This window comes from Colossoma macropomum, unplaced genomic scaffold (genome assembly GCF_904425465.1).
Source record: "Colossoma macropomum unplaced genomic scaffold, Colossoma_macropomum, whole genome shotgun sequence".
Lineage (NCBI taxonomy): Eukaryota > Metazoa > Chordata > Actinopteri > Characiformes > Serrasalmidae > Colossoma > Colossoma macropomum.
This window is the reverse complement of record NW_023494807.1, coordinates 20,101,308-20,120,818: the sequence shown is the minus strand read 5'-3', so window position 1 is coordinate 20,120,818 and position 19,511 is coordinate 20,101,308. Positions and strand designations below refer to the sequence as shown.

Genomic DNA, 19,511 nt, shown 5'->3' with positions numbered 1-19,511 from the left:
CTCAGTGTTGTACCTGGGCTGCTTGCATGTAATCCTGTACTTTAATGGCAGCTGACAATCCATTGCCATCTTGTACTGAATCATGTTTGATTGTTTATTTTATATTGTCAGAGGGGTTGCCTGTGTGGGTTCTGCTTCTGAAAAAAACAAGAAAAAATGAGTACATCCTTTCTTGGAAGTCCTTGGCTAAACCTCCCCACACCAAGTATGATGCAGCGCTCGAGCTTCTGAGCTATTTTCAATCACGAAGGACGAGCCTCCTCAATGCCCTCTCAGCCTCCGTCTGCCTCCACACCGTTGGAAACTCTGAAATACCTGAATGAATCTGCTGCACACAGCATCGCTAATTGCCTGTCGTCCTCTCCGAACGAGTGGTTTCCATAGGAACCTAATTGTGTAAAAATGTGACCACCAATCCAGAGTTGTAATGGCCAGTGGAAATAGCCAGTGTGCCAGGGGCTAATTTTGAATATTAAATGGGCAGCAGAATTTAGCATTTAAAAGCACTGCATCGGGTGGCGTGTTGAGTACAGCTGCTTCTAGGCCGGAGCTTGCACAAAGATTTTGGGGAATGACATAAATTCAATTTGCTGCAATTATCCGCTAATCCGTTTTGAGAACGTACCAGAGAATGCTTCTTAATTTAGCTTGCTGATGAAGCACGCGAAAGAAAAAGGCACATTATGGGATTTTGTGTCAGAGCGAGGCTCAGTCATGCGGAAGACTTTTTCCGCTCTTAAGCTGTGCAGTTGTAGAAAGGCCTGTAGGGGAAACCTTTTAGATTTGGAGACAAAATGCAGACACCCACCACACACTCACGCACTCAGTCATGCACACAGACAGACGCATATACACACACACACCCACTCTCTTCTGTCATTTTTTGACAGGTGCTGCCAACAACCCCCACCACCCAACTGCAGCCCGCCCCACAGGTGTGTGTGTATTTCGGTGTGCGTTGATTGCGGTTGTTTTTTCGGAATGTGGGAAGCCTGGAGTTCATTGCAGCGCTGTGTCCTGGCCTTGACTGGGTGGCATGTGTGCCATGTTCCAAACCTGCACAAGATATTTTGAAAGATTTGATCTGCTTTTGCATGCCTGTTGGAGAGAGAGAGAGGGAGAAATACTGGTACTAATGATACTGGTGCCTGCACAGACTCAAACTAATCATAGGCATTGTTTCACCTGAGCTCATGACATATTAATACTAACATATCATCATGATAGGCTTCTGACAGTAGTCAATGATGTTCATGGATGTAACTTTACTTTTTGCTGTGATGCTCTCCTGAAAAACGGATCCTGAAACAGATCTGCTAGATCTGTTACCAGTGAAAACCACTGACTAGTTTTTATAGATCTGTTTACTCTGATAGGCCTCGAACAGTAGTCATTGGTTATCACTGGTTAATCTAAATACTTTTTTCTCATTTTTTCTTGTGCTCTATATTCAGCCTTGCATATTCATAGTAAAATCCTATTCTCTATTTATATTGCTCTTGTTGTGTTGATCATAGGAGGATGGGTTTCCCATTTGAGTATTGGTCCCTCTCAAGGTCTCTTCCTCTTGCTCTCAGGGGGTTTTCCTCGCTATTGTCACCCTTAGCTTGCTTGCTGGGGCTTAGACCTGGATATTCTGTAAAGCTGCTTTGTGACAAAGGCAACTGTAAAAAGCACAAATGAAATAAATTTGAACTTGACTTGAGAGTGAGAGAGATTGTGTCTAACCCACACAGGAGAATTTCTTAGGAATCATCCTCAGATTACCACAGAACTCCTTTATTGGACAGATATTGTCGCTTTCATATCAAAACCTCACAGCTCCATTTTTTCATCTTTTACACTGTTTAAAAACACCAGCTGCCGTACATTGTGTGAATATTTCATGACGAGTGGACCAATAGAAACAATCCTAATAATATCTTGGTAAATAAATATACATTAAGTGTGTTTTCTTTCTGTAAAATTTTCATCTCATTTTGGAGAAACAGTGCTTTGCTGCTACAGTGATTACATCACATTCATCATTTTGTTGGTGTTGGAAAAAAACCTTTTATCTCGAAAACGGTAACTTTACAGGGGAGGTTGATGTTAACTGTGCATTGTTTACTTTCAATGTAATTTAATGCAACAAGATGTTATTCTAAGTAATTTAGGACTCTTTCTGTTGATCTATTTGTCATAGAATCTCTGAGCGGTGCCATAGAAGAACCGCTTTTCCTTCCATAAACGACTCTTTTTAAAAAAGAGATTTGTGAGTATGAAGAACCTTTTAAAAGTTGAAAGAGGCTTCCCATGATTTAGAGGTTCTATATCAATTTAGGGGTTCTTCCTAGAACCTTTACATTATGTTGAGGCTCTTTAAACTTTTAGAGGGCTTTTCACATTCACACAACTTGTTTACAAAAGTGGTTCTCTAAAGACCTCTCCATTTAAGGTTCAACAAGTTCTCAAATTGGTTTTTGACTTTTGCTTGCGACACAAAGGGATAGAGCAAAAATGTGGACCATCTGAGGAACCACTGTTTAATTGAACTATAAGTGGTTCGTCTATGGCATCATGTAAAGAACCCTTTTTGGAAGTATACTCTTAGCTAAAAGGGCTCTACATATAGTACTAAAAAATGGTCCTTTGACCAGCAACAGTAACAGAACCCTTTATGATATTATACAGAACCATTTTTTGAAAGGCTCTTTGAAGAACCATATAGACATTCTCCATCATAGAGAAGAACCATTTACCAGGCAAAGAACAATTTAGGTATTCAAATGGTGCTTTTAGGAGGGACCTACACTCTTAACAAAAAAGGTTCTATACAGGATCAATAAAATAGTTATATAGCTTGTAACATTAGCAGAACCCTTTTGGTGCTATATATAGAAACATTTTAAAATAGTTCTTTAAAGATTATTGCATAAGACATCCTTTATCATGGATAAGAACCATTTAACCAGGCAAAGAATGATTCAAGCATTCAAATGGTTCTTGAATTGTCATGGTTCTATATATAATTATTGCCTTTACTAAGAAACTTTTGCAGAACCCCTGTGTTTAAGGGTGTAGGTCCTCCAGATTGGGGTTTGATATCTTGGGCAGGGCACGCACACCAAGTTCTGCCTATAGCAGACCTTGGGCAAGACTCTTAACGCTGCATTTGCGTCTGTAACATGGCTTAATTGTAAGCTCTGGATAAAAGCAACTGCCATAAATGCAAAGGTAAATTTGTCAAGCTAAGCTTTGCAGGTTCACCTGTCCATCTGCAACACAAGTATTGCCGCTTCTCAGGTATCTTCAACAAACAATTGTCGTCAGACATTAGCTACACCGTCTTCTTTCCCATGGAGAATATGTACCAAAAAAAAATGTCAGCGTTCATATTTGCGGGGGAACAACACAAAACAAATACACCAGGGAGGGAGCCTCATTCTAACAGAAGCTCCAGGCATGAATACATTTGTTGAAAAGTTTTTATTTTCTTTGGAACGTGCAACTACGGACTGTTTTGCCATGAGAATTTAACCCCAACAAACAGTCTTCTGTGTGATTTCGGTGGGGTCGGGGCTTTGCATCAGTCTCTCAGATGGCTGGAATCAGATAAGCGCAGGGACAAACACTGCGAAACACAATAAAAGACTTTCAGCCGTACACCCTTTGAAGTCTATCAAACACACTTACGGAGCAGAGACTCAAAGGAGGGAAGAGTTATTTTGAAAATCCCCCTTCCACCAGGGCTGTTCTCTCTCCCACCCTCTCGCTCTCTCCTTTCCCTCCCTCCCTCCTCATCTCCCTCCTTCCCTATCTCTCTGTCTCCCGCTCATGTTAGATCCTGTCTGCTTCGGCGGTGCTTGAAACCCCACCTCCTCTGCCTCTCTCCTTCTCTATCTGTCTTTCCCTCTCTCTCTTTCCCCCTTTCTTTCTCTCCCCTCCCCGTTGCAGGCGGTGTGGAATCCTGGCTGTGTTTAATTGGCGAGTGGCAGGCAGGCTTGAGAGAGAGAAGGAGAGAGAGAGAGAGTAAGAGAGAGAGAAAGCAGGACTGTGAGAGATCTGAGGGAGCGATCGGGACTCACATGGAGAGGCAACATCTTTACGAGCCGTAACTCTTGACTTTCTAAGGGAGACAGCAAGAGAGAGAGAGAGAAAGAGAGAGAGAGAGAGAAAGAGACTGTGAGAGACGGAGGGAGAGAGAAAGAGAAAATGGGCAAGGAGTAAGGGTAGAGAAAAAGAGAGAAAGGTACAGAGAGAGAGAGAGAGTGTGTATGAGAGGGAGAGAAAGAGAGAGAGGAAACAAGGGAAGGGGAGACAAAGTGCAGCATAGTGAGGGATAGGAACAGGAAAGTCTGAAGCCTGCAACAGAGTGAGAGAATAAGGAGGGGGGTGGTGAGAGAAAGAGGGAGGGAGAAAGGGAAGAGAGAGAGGCCCACCGCCGGAGAGAGGGCAACGGACTGGCTGCATACGGGAAGTGAGAGAAGTTGAGAAGAGGGGGAGAGAGAAAGAGAGAAAGGAGGGAAAACAAGGAAAGGTTAGAAAAAGAACCAGGAGGAAGGAAGGGGGAGGTGAGGCTTGAGCAAGATTGAGAGAGAGAGAAAAAAAAGTTGCACAGGAAAAGTGGAAAGAGCAAAAGAGAGAAACAGACTGAAAAGATAGAGAGAAACAGCATGTGAGTGAAGGGATCATAAAGGGATTGAGAAGGAGTGAGAGAGGGAGTAAAAAAGGGAGTAGTGAGAGAAACAGAAACTACGCAGATGAGAAAAACAGTCTTGGTGAATGGCCTGGGTGGAGAGAGAAGGGGGAGGAAACCAGTTGTTTTGTAAGTCATCGGCCTGGGCGGCTTCTGGACTCCTGCTGGTATGCAGTCAGAGAAGGCGGCAACGGGACGGCCTGTCCTCCATCCAGCCCAGGACTACTGCCACCTTTGCTTACTCCGGGGACCAGCACTACCCCATGGGCAGGAGCACATGGATGGGCCATGCCTGTCTCCAGTGGACAGTGTAAACCCAGTCTTGTGGAGGGGGGATTTGCCTGTTCCCTTTCCTTCAGAGGTAGGAATGGCTGAGGATAGCATGGGGTACCCTGACCATTGCGTACCCCGGAGAAGGCACATCTACCTGGGGCCAAGCCACTACCCTGTACCTGAGAGTTGTAGTCCTCCTTGCTACTTGTGGAGGGAGGTAAGGGCTTGTAGATGGGACTGGCCACCGGACCCCCGGCTGGTCCCGTGTGCATGTGTCTGGGAAAGACATGGGGACTACAGGTGCACAAGGCAACGGTACCATCCTGAGATGCCACCACACCCCTTCAACGGCAGCCCCATTCCACAGCTCCCACCAGCTAAGGTCAGAGGTCAGCGGTACTACAGAGAAGCCCGGTATGTGTCAGAGGAGCATTATTGGGACTGTGTAAGTGAGAGCTACCACAGGGATGCACATTCACAGGGACCAGACTGGGACAATCTCGACACTTCTGGATACAATGGGCATTGTGAAAAAAGACATGTCAGGTTTGAGGGTCATGATGATGGGAACAGATGCAACAGCCCAGATATTAGTGGACCATCCAGTCCTGCCAAGACACATTGCAATGGTTCCCCAGCCTTTTTTTCCACAGAGGTACCTCCGAGCAAGTTCTGGTGCTCCAGGACATCAGGTCCCAGGCTGCCAATAAGCAGGGCCCAGAGAGGAGAGACCAAGCAGGATCAAGCAGGAAGGACAGAGGACCATAGAAGTCAGGACAACCAGAGGAACCAGAGGAAAAACCAAGGAACAGTGCGGGAACAGATCAAACAGGTGGTCACAGAGTTGGAAGATGTGCTTGGTGGTCTGAAACAGGTTCAGTTGGAGATGAAAGAGGTGAGGAGGGTAATTTTGAACTTGTCCATAGTCATTTTGGTTTCATATGGATATCGATGTCAACAACCTTGCTACAAAGTCTTTTTCATAAGTTTTGCCCAGTATTCTCCACTTGTTCCTGTTATTCCAACAGTATGCAGGCATGAAGTATAGTAGAGTAGGTCATTTGGTCATTATTTGCACCACATCTTTTTACTTTGTGCATCTTTAATGTATATTTTACAAGGACTATTGCTGTTAAGAGAGCATTAACATCATTAGGTTTATCAGTGATTCAGATTCCTGAGAAACGGGGCCTTAATGAATTTTTAGAGGGAAAATCTGGCCATGATCAGTGCAGTGTCCGGTGCCAGCCCGTGGAGTAGATGTTTTTTAAGCGTGCTCTCTACAAACATCTTGGTAATGAATCCGGTCTGACAGCTACGGGGAGGTAAGCTACTGCTGAATGCTGAAGAACATGACCTCAGCCCAAAATAAACATCAAGACAAAAAAATACAGCTGCTTTTGGGATCAAAGCCCCTTATTGTTGCCTCATATGGGTCATCAAAGCTGGACATCTTGAGTTAGTCTGAATTAGTCTCTTGGGACATTGTGTCGTTATCAAGAGTGTAAACCATTGACTATTTTGTATGGAATAGGATCTATGCAGCGCTCTGATCCCCATAAACAAAGGATATCACAGCAAATGAGAAGTTATTATCACTCCAAGAGAATGAGATATTGCTCTTTTAAGAGGACCCCAGACTGGATGCTGTCCATTAGAAAGGAAGCACCACCAAAATCAATACCTAAAGATAGCTGAATCTACTGTATGTAGATTCACATTAGTAATAATGGACTACAAGAGATGAAAAAGGAAATTAATTATTTAGAATCGAGCTGCAATTTTCAGTAGACACATCAAGACTTCCATTAAAAGCTGCTTTGTATATGCCATCTAAGAGGCTAGGGGTAATTCTAGGAAATCACAAATCAGCTTAAAAAGATCTAAGTGAAGAGTTGCTGTGAGGTGGTGGGTTAAAATGGTAGGGTACAACTTATGTCTAATGATATCTGATAACAGTATACAGAGTGGTGGCATTTATAATCCTTTAAAACAATGGCCTTGATTTACTGGAGAATTACATGTAGAAATACATCATTTAATAAGTGATTTTTGTTGTTGAAGTCAGTTTGGAAGAATTTAGCCAGCATTCCCCAGGCACTCTGTAGCTGGATAAAAAGAGCGAACAGTCAATTAGTGGTCATATGACTGGGTGATTCTGGGACAGAGAAGTCAACTCTACCACATGTAAAAATGTAACTCAAGTGACTGACAAATGGGTTGTTTATTTCTTAAGTACTAAGTATTCTTATTTTTCCTACATCAAACACATTAATCAGAGTTTTTTAATAAATCAGATTTTATGTTCCACTATATTTGCTTCTATGTCACAAACACACTTCAAAGACATAGATCTTGTATTGGATGCTCCTTTCCCTTATTTCATGAATTAAGAAATACATTTGGAAAAACGTTGTCTTTCTTATTGAAAAAAAATGGTAAAAATTGGACAAAAATTGAGGGTGCACTATACAGTTTGTTGCCACATGGCAAAAGCATATCACAAAATAACTGCAATTTGTGCATACAATGAGAATAAACCAATATACCACCAAAGGACAAAGCCATATTTATCATTAAGTGCATAACAGTCAAATTATGTATAAATGTTTTATAAATGTATAAAGGATTATGAATATAAGTCAAGTGTTGCATGCTGTTGCCATATGGTAACAATTATATTTTATCACCTCTCTCTCACTCTCTCTCTCTAATATATATATATATATATATACACACACACACATATATATATATATTTATAGAATTATACACAAATTTTGAGAATGTTTCTGAGGGCTGTCCTCACCATGTGATGTGTGTATGATAAAAGAAGTACAGAAGGCAACAGGAAGGCATCAGATAAAACTCTTTGAAAAGGCTTCAGTATCCCAAAATGAAAAAAAGGACTTTTATTTTATAGTCAGGCAATTTTTTTTCAGGCAAAAAGTCATGCAGTAAATGGTTAAGCATGCTTTGTTTGAGCCTAACAACGTCATTTATCTGCGTAGGTGGTCCAACAGATTGACATTCTGACCTCCAACATCGACCTGGGTGAGGAAGAGCAAAGTCCATGCAATGGACCGCCACAGGATTCCAGGCACCAAGGCAACCATTTTGGAGTTGTGGCGCTCGTCCATAACTCAAACGGAGATATGGAATCAACACAAAGAGACGGCGCTCGGCCAGGTGTCAGGTCGCGGACTACCCATTCCCTGCCAGACCACAGCATAGCTGCAGTGGCTGCCTCTTGCGCCAATAGTCATACCGCCACAAAGAACCATACAAACCCGTCCTCTCCTGTCCACGGTCCAGTTGCTGTTGAGTCTGCAGGCAGCAGGGGAATGAATCATGCTTCTGCAACAGAAATGCAGAGGACTAAGAGCACTGCCAATGGAGACTGCCTGCGAGCCAGACCTCCCAGAGTCAAAGTCAAAGATCTCCAGCATCAAAGAAGCAGAGTGGATCACATGGCCCTCTCAAAGAATCCCGAACCCTCTTTTCCTCTGACAACCTTTGGCTTGCCTAAGACCCAAAAACCCCCACCATATCCCCAGAATGGACAGGCCAAAATACCCCCTCAGGATTCAAGCCATCCTTCAAATGCCCTGAAGATACCCTCTTACTCTGGAAAACAGAAACAGTTAACTTCCACCATGGTGTAAAGGGGGTAAGAGGGGAGTTCTGCTGCCTCAGAGCTGTCTGCAGTCATGAGGACAACACACACCCACACATACATGTAAACAACCTAAATAGGATCCCCCCCCCAAGCTTCTACATGGTTAGGTAACTCAGGGTGAGTGGACAATGAGTGTCCTCAAAAGAGGATTGTTCATCATGAATGCATATTTGTGTTTGTGTTTGTTTGTGCTAAAACCGTACTTGAATGTATAAAGGCTTATGCAGGCATACTTGACTGTATGTCTGCATATGTACCTCTAAACATATCAAATAAGCTATCGGATTTATTAGTACGGGTTTTGAAAGGCCTCTTGCGCAACAGCTAAAACCATCAGCATCTAGACTCTTAGTCATTCGTTCCGGGAAGTAGAAGGCCAAGGAGGTGGCTGAATCATTTTCTCAAAAATTGAACATCTGCCACTTGGGCAAAAGCAGACGACACGTTCTCCCCCCTGATAATATAGCTCTAACTTGAGTCATGAGTGATCTGTTCCATCTGTTTGTCGTGCTAATGCTGCACGGCGCATAGATTCTCGGGTTACTGTTTGTGTTGTTATTTTCTGTGTGGGGGAGTCAATGCAACCGACTCCTGGGTAATACAGAGTTTCAGAACTAATCACTTCAGGAGAGTGTGGATGAGATTGGCTCATTGAGAGGCCTGGAGGACGTTGCTTTATAATACTATTCATCAGTATGCAATTCAGGGTGCAATCAAGAAGGTTCTTATAAACATTCTAAAAATAATGTATTATTTAGCCAGCGCAGAATGCAGAGATTAATAGTGTCTGTTTCAAGAATACATTTGTCTCCGTAAGTGGGTGTGAAGAGGTACCAGCCAATGTTCTGCTTTAACTTAAAGGGGAATTCTGATTTTTCAAAATTTCAGCAGAAATAAATCGATGTAAATTCAGATTTCTTTACATTGGTGGTGATAGGAAGAGGTGGTTATGGTGTCTACCAAACAAATGTACCCATTTTATGCAATTGAAATTGGCTAATGAACCTACATGCACTGTAAAAAAAATCTGTAAGAAAATGACAGGGGTGCCAGACAATACCCATAAATTAACAGCAAAAGTATGTTTTCTCAATTATAGTAAAAATCTGTAAAATTACAGTTATTTAATTTCTTAGAAACACTGCATTTTGATCTAATTCAACAGTTTCACTACTTACAACCATTAATGTTTGCGAAATAAAGGTGATCATTTGTTTTTGCAAATGTACATTCTATTTCTGTAGTTAACAACAGCAGTTAAAAAAGTTTTTTCCAAAAATAATGATCTTTAAAATGTACAGTACTGTAACAGTGAAAATACCTTTTTTTACATTGTATGTAATGTTTATCATTTTTATTAGACTATATTATCGGTTTTAGGCTGAAAGCTTACCTCAAAACTATTGTAAAACAATGTCCCAGGCATAAAGCAGCATATTTGTAACATAATAACGTCCTGTGATGTAGCTTTAACAGGCATTAAACTCTTCAGATGTCTGGTTCCTATCATCACCACTATGAACAATTCTGATTCCAAGACTCTAAGCTTCTCTAGAATGAAGCACTTTACATCGAACCACCCTGAATGGCTTTGTTTACACCTTACCCATTTAATTATACAGAAATTTTCAAAACTGGGTGAAAATCCTCTTTAAGCGATGCTATCTTATCTAATCTCTTAAGTGCCTGAATGATGAACATGTGAACATTGCTTTTGTTTAGGGAGGAAGTTCACTTAATGGCTTAATGGTGCAATCACTTAGACATATTTGGTGGGCTTTAGCACTGCAGTGGAGGGGAAAATAAGCCAAATCTTTGTCTCAGCCTTCATCACTCTGGTTTTAGTCTTCAAACTGCAGAAACAATCTGTGTGTACAGGAAGAGCTAGGCTATTTTTTTTCCTGCCATGTTTTCAAAACAGTGGTTGAGGTTTGGCAAGAGCTGCTCATCGTCCTCTAGTGGAGGGTATTTGCAACAACAGCCTATTTTTTTCTCCCCATGTTTGAGCCAGACCTGCTGTCTGGTTTTGATTAGACGCCACTTGGCTTGGTGACGGACCGAATGAGGCAAGCTTGTACAATATTTGCGATGGTTCCATAAACACAGGCATTTTCAGACGCCGTGTAAAATGATGGCCGCCCACAGCTGGGAGGGGACATGGCATGGCCCAACACCCAACACAGGAAGTGGTCAGCAGTGACCATAAGCTATCTGAGGGAGTGTCCCAAGCATGTGCTCCATCCTCAAAACACACTGGATGTTTAAGTAAGCGACTTGTTTGCAAAGAACTTCTGTTGGCCAGAGGTCCACAACAACCCTAAAAAAGCTGGTTCCAAGTCTTTTGGGCGCACCATTAACTTCCTCCGCAGCGGTGGCCACTGTGAGGGTTTAATTATTTGCTGGTGGTATTCATTAAAGTGTAATCTAACTTCCCACAGTCTGATGGCAGTACAGTCAGTGCATGTGCGACTGAGCTAGCCCACACAGACCATAAAGTCTAGACGGTTACGACTGTCTGGGCATATGGTGCTCTGCTAGCCTGACCTGATTGTGCTTTATTGGGTTAACATTCCGAGTTCTCTGCAATCTGGTGTTAACAGAATGTGCAAATTGTTGTACTGGGACAGACGTTTCAGTTGAGACAAACAGTAATCCTTTTTGGCAGAGCATATCCTTTAGCTAGTCATCTAATTAGCTTACTTGTGACACTCGTTGCCTGCTGAATTACGCAAATAACGAAATTAAGACTTCTAATTCCCAAGTCAAACAGGACTAGCACCACTCATTAAAATCTAGTCTAGGGAAAATAGAGCCCTATTGACTTTCATCTACCTTTCATATCAGCCCCATAAAAAAGAGGTTGTAAAGAAATGGCTTTTTACTTTAGCACGCCACGTGAATAATAAAAGCTCGTCTTTTAGAAAGCCCTGGCCTGGCCACGCTCCTTTATGCTGCTCAGAATTTATTTTTACTCCTGCGTCAGACAGGAAAGCGGTGGCCAGACAGTTTTATGAGACATGACACAAGGCATGTGGAGATGCTCAGAGATTTCAACATGGGGATAGCCTGTATTTCAGCCTCCAGGAGTTCCACATCTGTAGTCAACAACTGGATCCCTGACATCTGGGAGTGAAAGAAAGAAATCTGATTGGTTGCATGAATAACAGCATTAAGTCCCACCTCATCATACTTCTGTGGTTATCACATTCAATTTACAAAGTAAAAAAATTGTCATGTCACCAAATTGTAATTACTAGTTGTTTGTGTTCAAGGTACTTGAACTTGATCATTTATAATGTAAACCCTGAGTATGCGCTAAGGAAGACCAATGACATCACTCACTGTAAAAAGAGTGCGTTCATGTGGTATTAGAGAATTTTCTGACTGGCATTTCAACTTGAAAAAAAGGCTTGAAACTTGACCGAGTTCGCCACTTGATTTTACAGCTTCAGAATTTACCACTCATATTTAGATTGCATACCTGTATTCAAGGGTGGAATGTAATGGGAAACAAGTATCTAGAATACATCGGAACACAGAAATTAAGCATTATTTAGAATACTTACTAAATACCTACTAAATAAAAAAAATACATATCTTTATAAGAAACACAACCAATGCATGTTTTTTAAATACAATTTTTTCTATTTACTAAACGGCACACGGCATGCAGCAAACACACTCATTAGACAGACTTTAAAGATGAACAAATGGCTTCTTTACAAACACTGTTCTCACTAAAGTTCTCCCTAAAGCCTGAGTAGACTGATAAATCAATGTGATGAGCCTGTTCTTTGTCTCAGTGTTACTAAGCTCTTTTGAGGGATAATGGAACTGAACAGTCTCCTCAATAGTGGACATTTTTGCGAGTGATGAGCTTAGTATTGGTGTTGTACTGGTATGATGTATGATGTTACAAAAAACGTCCACTTTTGCTGAGTTCATGACACAGGTGGCAATTCTGCTTGTGGGATTGTGGGAGCAGCAGTGAACTGATGAATTGTGGAACTTCATTCAAATGATAAGCAAATTTTTTGTGGTACATATTAATAGAAGAATTACAGTACTGTGCAAAAGACATCACCCTTGATTTATTTAATTTACAGTCAAAATATTTTTTTTAAACAAAATATTTTTTGTTTTGAAGAAGTAACACAACCTCTACAGTAGTTTTAAAAAAATAACATTGTTTTGCAATTACATACGTACTTAATGCTTGATTAACCTAAAAAAAAAAATAAAGTAGTAATTGTGGCATGTGTAAGAGTTTGGACACCCCCCTACTGTAAACTCTTAGAACTTGATAGACCTTAAATTACTCTTTAGGACTTTTTAGACAGGAAAGGAATTGTCATTAAACCAGCTGATTACAATTCTGGAGCATAATAAATTGTATGGCTCCTTAAACCTTGTGCTAACATCCTCTAAGCAGCTGGCTGTGGATCTAAAAATGAAGCTAACTTATGACTACAAAGCAGGGGAAGACTTTGAAATGATATCAGAATGCTTCCAGCTCACAATTTCAACTGTTCAAAATGACATTAGGAAATGTCAGTTAAGGGGAACTGTGGAAAGTCAAGGCAAGGCCTGGAAGATATATAAGCTGATGAGAAATGCAAAGCAAAACACCCATACAGCAGCAAAAGACTGAGAGGAAGGTTTAGCTGTCACAGTGTTTCAACAGTGTATCCAGCATTCAGCCATCACTACATTTTCAAAGTATTCTGCCCAACTCTGCTTGAATCATAGTTTACTACTTGCTTTTATGACTGGCATCAGCTGTTTGAGTGCTAGTCCTTCTGGTAAACTTGAAAATGACTGAATTGTACTGAAAGCCTGCTCCTTCCTCCCCAGAATATGAGGGCTGATTGGTGTGCAGTGCCTTGGTCTGAAAATGCAGATAGTTGCTATGAGGGTCTGAATGCACCAACTGTCCCCGGTGTGCTGATCTTAAATCAGCTCTTTCTGTCTATATAATTATTTTCATGAGAGGATGAAAGACGTAATCTAATCCTACAATCAGCACTTTCACTCTTCCAACTTTGATACATGCTGTACCACCGCAGGTACACTCTTTCCTGCAGAAAAGCATGGCTCTGTTCAATTTCTAGTCTCCAAGTGCCACAGACTTAAGAATAGTCTTTTAAATCAATTATGACAGCCGCTTCAGGTGTCCAAGGGGTTTTAAGGGCCACATGTGTCTGGCATGACAGGTTACTATGGTTACAGTCTTAGAGGAAGGACTAATGTTTATACCTGTTCGAGAGTTTCCACCAGCAGCTCAGAAACACAGACTATACTGAAGTCTACCTGTAACAGTGCATATATATATATATATGTGTGTGTGTGTGTGTTTATATATATATATATATATATATATAAATATATATATGTATATATACACACACACACATATTATAACTTCAAGAGTTTGGAATCACTTGTCATATTAATAATCACTGTTATTTTATTCAATAACAAAAGAATTTTAAGATGTTTCAAGTTTTTGTAAACATCAACAAGTTACTAAATGTAATGATCTATTCGTAATTATTTAAGTTATCTGCCTCGAGACTTAATCACCACTGTTTTTTTTAAATACGATGCATTCTGGATGTTAATTTTATTGTAACTTCAGGTAAAAGTATCAGAAAACAAGCAGAAACATATGTTTAACAGAAAACTACACAGAAGCCTCAATATCTAAATACAATATCTATTTTTTCAGTAATTATAGAGTGTGTGGCCATACCTTTATCACAGCGTCCATTCCTTTATCACCATTTCCATTCCTTTCTAAAGACTTGCTTTCAGTTTTTCAAAGAAATCTATCAATAATTTCTATCTATCCACACCTCCAAAGTTCAGTCTTAGAAGTTGGTTGCATTTTCTGCTTCTCACAAACTAAGTAATCCTAAACACATTTAGTGATGTTGAGGTCTGGACTCTGGGGTGGTCAGTCTGTTGTTCTGAGAACATCAGCAGCTTCTGTATTTGATTAGCAAAATGTTTTTCTTTTTGTCTATTCTTACTTGTCTTCTTGTCAGCTACACATCCTTTCAGACTCATAGTGTTGAATTGTCTTCTCACAGTGGAAGGATGGACAGAAATATTCAAGGCTTTTATCAAATCTGAAGCAAGAGTGGAGCTTGATTTTCTCCTTTCCCTCAAAGATGAAAGCTTTAAGTGCTGTTTATCTGATGTGGACAGTTTTGCTGGTCTACCAGGTCTTGCACAGTAGCTAGGGATCCCATTTTATCTGTATTTTTTAATCTTTTTTCAAACTCCCAGTTTTTCCCTTACTTTCTTTTGACATTCCCCTTCCTTATGCAAGTAGATTATGTTATCTATTGTCAGAAACATCTCCTTTAGCTGCACTAGATGCACAAGGAAAAAATGTTTGGTGTGTTTGGATAGTTGCTTGTGTGAATGTTTATGTCTCTTTAAAGGAGAAAATAATGTCAGTGACTCCTTTGGGAACAGCTTTTGTTGGGAGGCAGTAAGTGGTTGGTTTTATGATTGGAAGAATGGAAGAGTTAAATTGTCAGTAGGTGCACAAAAGTAAAGTGTGGACAAATTAAATACTGATAGAAAATTTGATATTATACCTAATATTATATACTTGACTGGAAAAGAATGGATGGTTTCTGACTTTTGCACTGTATATATAGCCTGTTCTGATGTTCTTAGATGGTGGAAGAGGCAGCTACTTATATTTAGATCAAAACTGGACAGGATTCAGGTATTAAAAACAACACATTAGGATAAATGTAATGATCTTAATGTTTGCAGATTAGATGTCAGGACTGCTTTTGCCATGTCCTGTATTTAAACCCATCGAACTTCTACCTCTTTTTCTATCATTTTTAATCTAAGGCATTTCATTAAGCTGCATCCCTTTCCCAAATGCACACCCTGGCATCTCCAGTGCCGCATTTAAGCTGTGGCAAAAGCAACACTCTGGCGCTTTAATAAAGCACTTGCCTAATCAGTTTTGCTGTCCTCCAGCACGGAGCCAAACAGAGCGCATTAATCACACCCTTAAATCACGTTGTTAAACAAGCGCAGGCTTGGTGCGGTGCCATTCGCTTTTCTCACAGCAGCACTGATAGAGTGGGGAAAGGCCAATTTAAGTTATTTTGTGTTCTAATGCGAGCTATTGCTCAAATCCAGGGGATAAATACTACAGTAGATTAGTGAAAGTAGTACTGGCTTTGAGGGATCAAACTTAGGAAGGACAAACACATGAATTTAGCTCTGATGGAAGAAGTTTAAGGGATACAGACCACATATTATTTCATGTATGTCAGTGTCTGTAAACAATGTAAACTGTAAACAATTACTCTGTAACTTTACAATAACTTACTGGCAGCAGAGTTGTAGATAGTTACTGTAATGTTTGTTTACAGTAATGACATGTTGTACATGTATTTTTAAATGCGGTATAAAACTGTATATGTATATATATACATAAAAACATACAGTAGCCATACAATAAGGTGTTTGAAACAATATAATCTACCTGTACTCTAAATGTTTTCCCAGAATTTAACACAGGATGCTGTATTAAACTATAAAACACATTTAAAGTATCACAGCAGCCTGGGCACGGTACATTGTTGTAGATATTACAGTTTTTATAGCTGTAGATTAAGATTAGCCCCTTAAATGGCCAGGGCCCACAAGCAGGCCTAAAGTTTTATTAAACACTTCTATAACCTAAGAAAAGCTCAGCTGCTTTGCATTAAAGCCCCTGTATTTAATGAATAATAAGCCTTAGTATCTAATAAGCCTGCAGCTTTTAAGGGGTTAAGCATGTTGTGTATGCTGAGTTTTGATCAAAGTGTTTTTGACCTGCATGTAAGCCTAAAGCTAAAGGTGGGTGATATATCATGATATACTCTTAAAATTAAAGGTTCTGAAAAGGGTCCTGGCTTGTAGGCATGGTTCTCGAAAAGAAAAATATTTTAACAGAACATTTGCATTATGTGAAGGTTCTTTACACTTTTAAATCTTCTCCATGTTTGCACATCTTATTTACTAAAATGGTTGTTTAAAAAAATCATCCATTGAAAGGGAAAAATGGTTTATATATGGCATCACTCCAAAGAAACCCTTTCGGCACCTTTACGAAGGACTATATTTGAAGGACTTTACACAATCCATGATTTTTATCATCATGTTTTGTTTTTGAGTTTGGCAAACAAAACAGTAACATATAATTAATTTTTTCAAATCTTTTTTTGCAAAAGTACACTATTTAAGAAGGAACAAAGTGTGTATAAGATTAAACAATTGAAAAAATAATTGAACAAAACAAGATAATTGCATACCATTAGATGCTTTATTAACTGCTATGTAGTTAAATGATGTAAATCCTACATTTTGTTATATAGTATTCTCATGACATTTTGTTGATTTTCTGAGTGAAAATAAGTTACACATCCTCTACTCAGAACACACTTCTGCACATTTTAATACACAATTACTGTTTGTTGCTGAACATATTGGGAAAATGTGTGGGACTGTGTAAAAGTCATGGCACATTTTATAGTTTATGCTTTATTTTTTTCCAACATGTTAAACTCAGCAAGTAAATGAAATTGTGGTCTAAAACTTGCAGAAATTAACAATATTTAACATATTTAACATTGATCCTTAGGGAGCCCTGCTGCTGACATTCCTTCTTTCAAATAATGTGTGGCCACAACTTACTGAGGCATGGAAATGTGATCATAGTGCGGGGTCATGACTCAGTAAGGCGTGGGAATGAGGTAATTAAGTTGCAATTAAGTCATGGGAATGAGATAATTAAGATGCAATAGGTAGGTCATGGGAACAAGATGATTAAGCTGCAATAGATAAGTCATGGGAACAAGATAATTAAACTGCAATAGTTAAGTCATGGCCACAACTTAGTAAAGTGTGGGAACTAGACAATTAAGTTGCAATAGTTAAGTCATGGGAACGAGATAATACAACTGCACTTGTTAAGTCATGGGAATGAGATAATTAACTTGTTATAATTAAGTTGAGGCCATGACTTAGTAAAGTGTGAAAATGATATAAATAAGTTGCAATAGTAAAGTCTTGGCCACAACTTAGTAAACTGTGGGAGCTAAATAATTAAGTTGCAATACTTAAGTCATGGGTATGAGACAATTGATTGGTTATAGTTAAGTCGTAGCCATGACTTAGTAAAATGTGAGGTTGCGACAATTACGTTTAGTCATAGGAACGAGCTAAATAAGTTACAATAATAAAGTTGTGGCTGTGACTCGGTAAAGTGTGAGAATGAGATAACTAAGTTGCAATAGTTAAGTCATTGGAACAAGATAATTAAGTTGTTATAGTTAAGTCATGGCCACAACTTAGTAAACTTTGGGAACAAGATAATTAAGTTGCAATAATTAAGTCATGGGAACAAGGTAATTAAGTTGTTATATTTAAGTCCCACAACTTAGTAAGATGTAGGAATAAGACAAGTAAGTTGTGGCTACACATTATTTTTTTAAAAGGGTCGTCACTAGCGGGGCTCCGTAGTTCATGTAGAGGATGTGTTAACTTACTTTCACTTAGAAAGCAAACAAAACCTAATTTGACTTGGGGTGCTCAAACTTTTATCCTGCTTATGCCTTTGTTATAAAAAGCCTTTCCTGAGCATTGAGTTATTAAACTGTCTGTTTTATTTATTACAGGGATGGATGCCACAAAGTGGAACTGCTTCTAACAGCAAGGCGAGGGCGTCTTACTGGAAGAGGAAGCATTTCCAATGGAAAGCTCCAGAAACAGCTCCATTTTCTTCTCTCTCTCTCTCTCTCTCTCTCTCTCTCTTTCTCTCTTTTTCTTTGTCTACCTCTCTCTGTCTCTCTTCACTCAAGCCTGACTGCACTGTGTCCACCAACAGAACAAAGCTGCCCTTTCTAGGCACACATGGGACCTACCTGTGACCCAGTCTCTGAGTTTTTACCCTTTCAAGGTAAAGCGCCACAGAGGAATAAGCTGCTCCCTGATCGGACAAAAAAGTCCAGATTCAGTCCTGGCACCCAAATATTACGCAACACGTTCTGATGACTATGAGTGGACTGTTGCAATGACCAAAGAAAAAAAAAAAAAGAAAGTGATTTTAACATTCCTTATCATTGCTGAAATGAACAGTGGCTGATAAGTGTTAAAGCTAAACTAATCATCTTGACCCTGAGGGTCTGGCGAGTAAACAATCATTGTAAAAAGCTGAAGCCATTACCCGTCTTAAAAAGCGGGTCATAGCACCTCATACGAGAAGATTATATATTCAACCTGCGTGTTCTGTGGTCCAGTATAAGCATGGTTCTTTCCTCTGGACCAGACTGTAGCGCGTTGTTCATAAACGTTGCGCACTATACTGGATTTATTTAAGCAGTATTTACAGCCAGTATAAGCCATTTGTAAAGACTGTTGCATTTAAGTAGTAGCATTGACGTATTGTGGCCAGAAGAGGGCGCTTTAGGATACTGAAAGATGCAAAAGACTTTAAATGACTCAAGAATGTCGTATGAAGCTCACCAGAAATAAAAATGGAAACATTTTAAAGCACTCTGTTAGGGTGATGTCATCATTTCATATCAGTTTTTCCCTAATACACATTCATACAACGTAATGCCCTTACAATTAAAAAAAAGCTCTCAAAAAAGCTGTTTTTAAACAACCTACATGCTTTTTTTGTGTAATATGAACTCATATTTGACCAAAGACTAGATGAAATATTCTTCCTAAAGAATATTTGTACACTGGAGTACAGTGTCTCCAGTCTTGACAGCGTCTGTGTCTCTATTTATTTAAGTCTTGTCTGAGAATTTCACCACTTATCCTTGAGGGGCCCATTTTACCATCTCAGCTCTC

The 19,511-nt window shown here is 39.8% G+C and overlaps 1 protein-coding gene across 1 annotated transcript; it reads left to right on the top strand.

Annotated features, from left to right (window-relative positions):
• The first annotated feature begins 3,831 nt into the window (after positions 1-3,831).
• si:ch211-178n15.1 lies at positions 3,832-19,205 on the top strand. Its single transcript, XM_036556419.1, has 3 exons — positions 3,832-5,846; positions 7,963-8,747; positions 18,329-19,205. The coding sequence occupies exons 1-2, from the start codon at positions 4,848-4,850 to the stop codon at positions 8,614-8,616; spliced, it is 1,653 nt and encodes a 550-aa protein (XP_036412312.1). The 5' UTR covers positions 3,832-4,847; the 3' UTR covers positions 8,617-8,747; positions 18,329-19,205.
• Positions 19,206-19,511: the final 306 nt, after the last annotated feature.

Coding starts and splice junctions, on each gene's coding strand:
- si:ch211-178n15.1 (XM_036556419.1), top strand. CDS start 4,848: ATGCAGTCAGAGAAGGCGGCAACGGGACGGCCTGTCCTCCATCCAGCC. Junction 5,847..7,962: donor TTCAGTTGGAGATGAAAGAG/GTGAGGAGGGTA, acceptor TTATCTGCGTAG/GTGGTCCAACAGATTGACAT.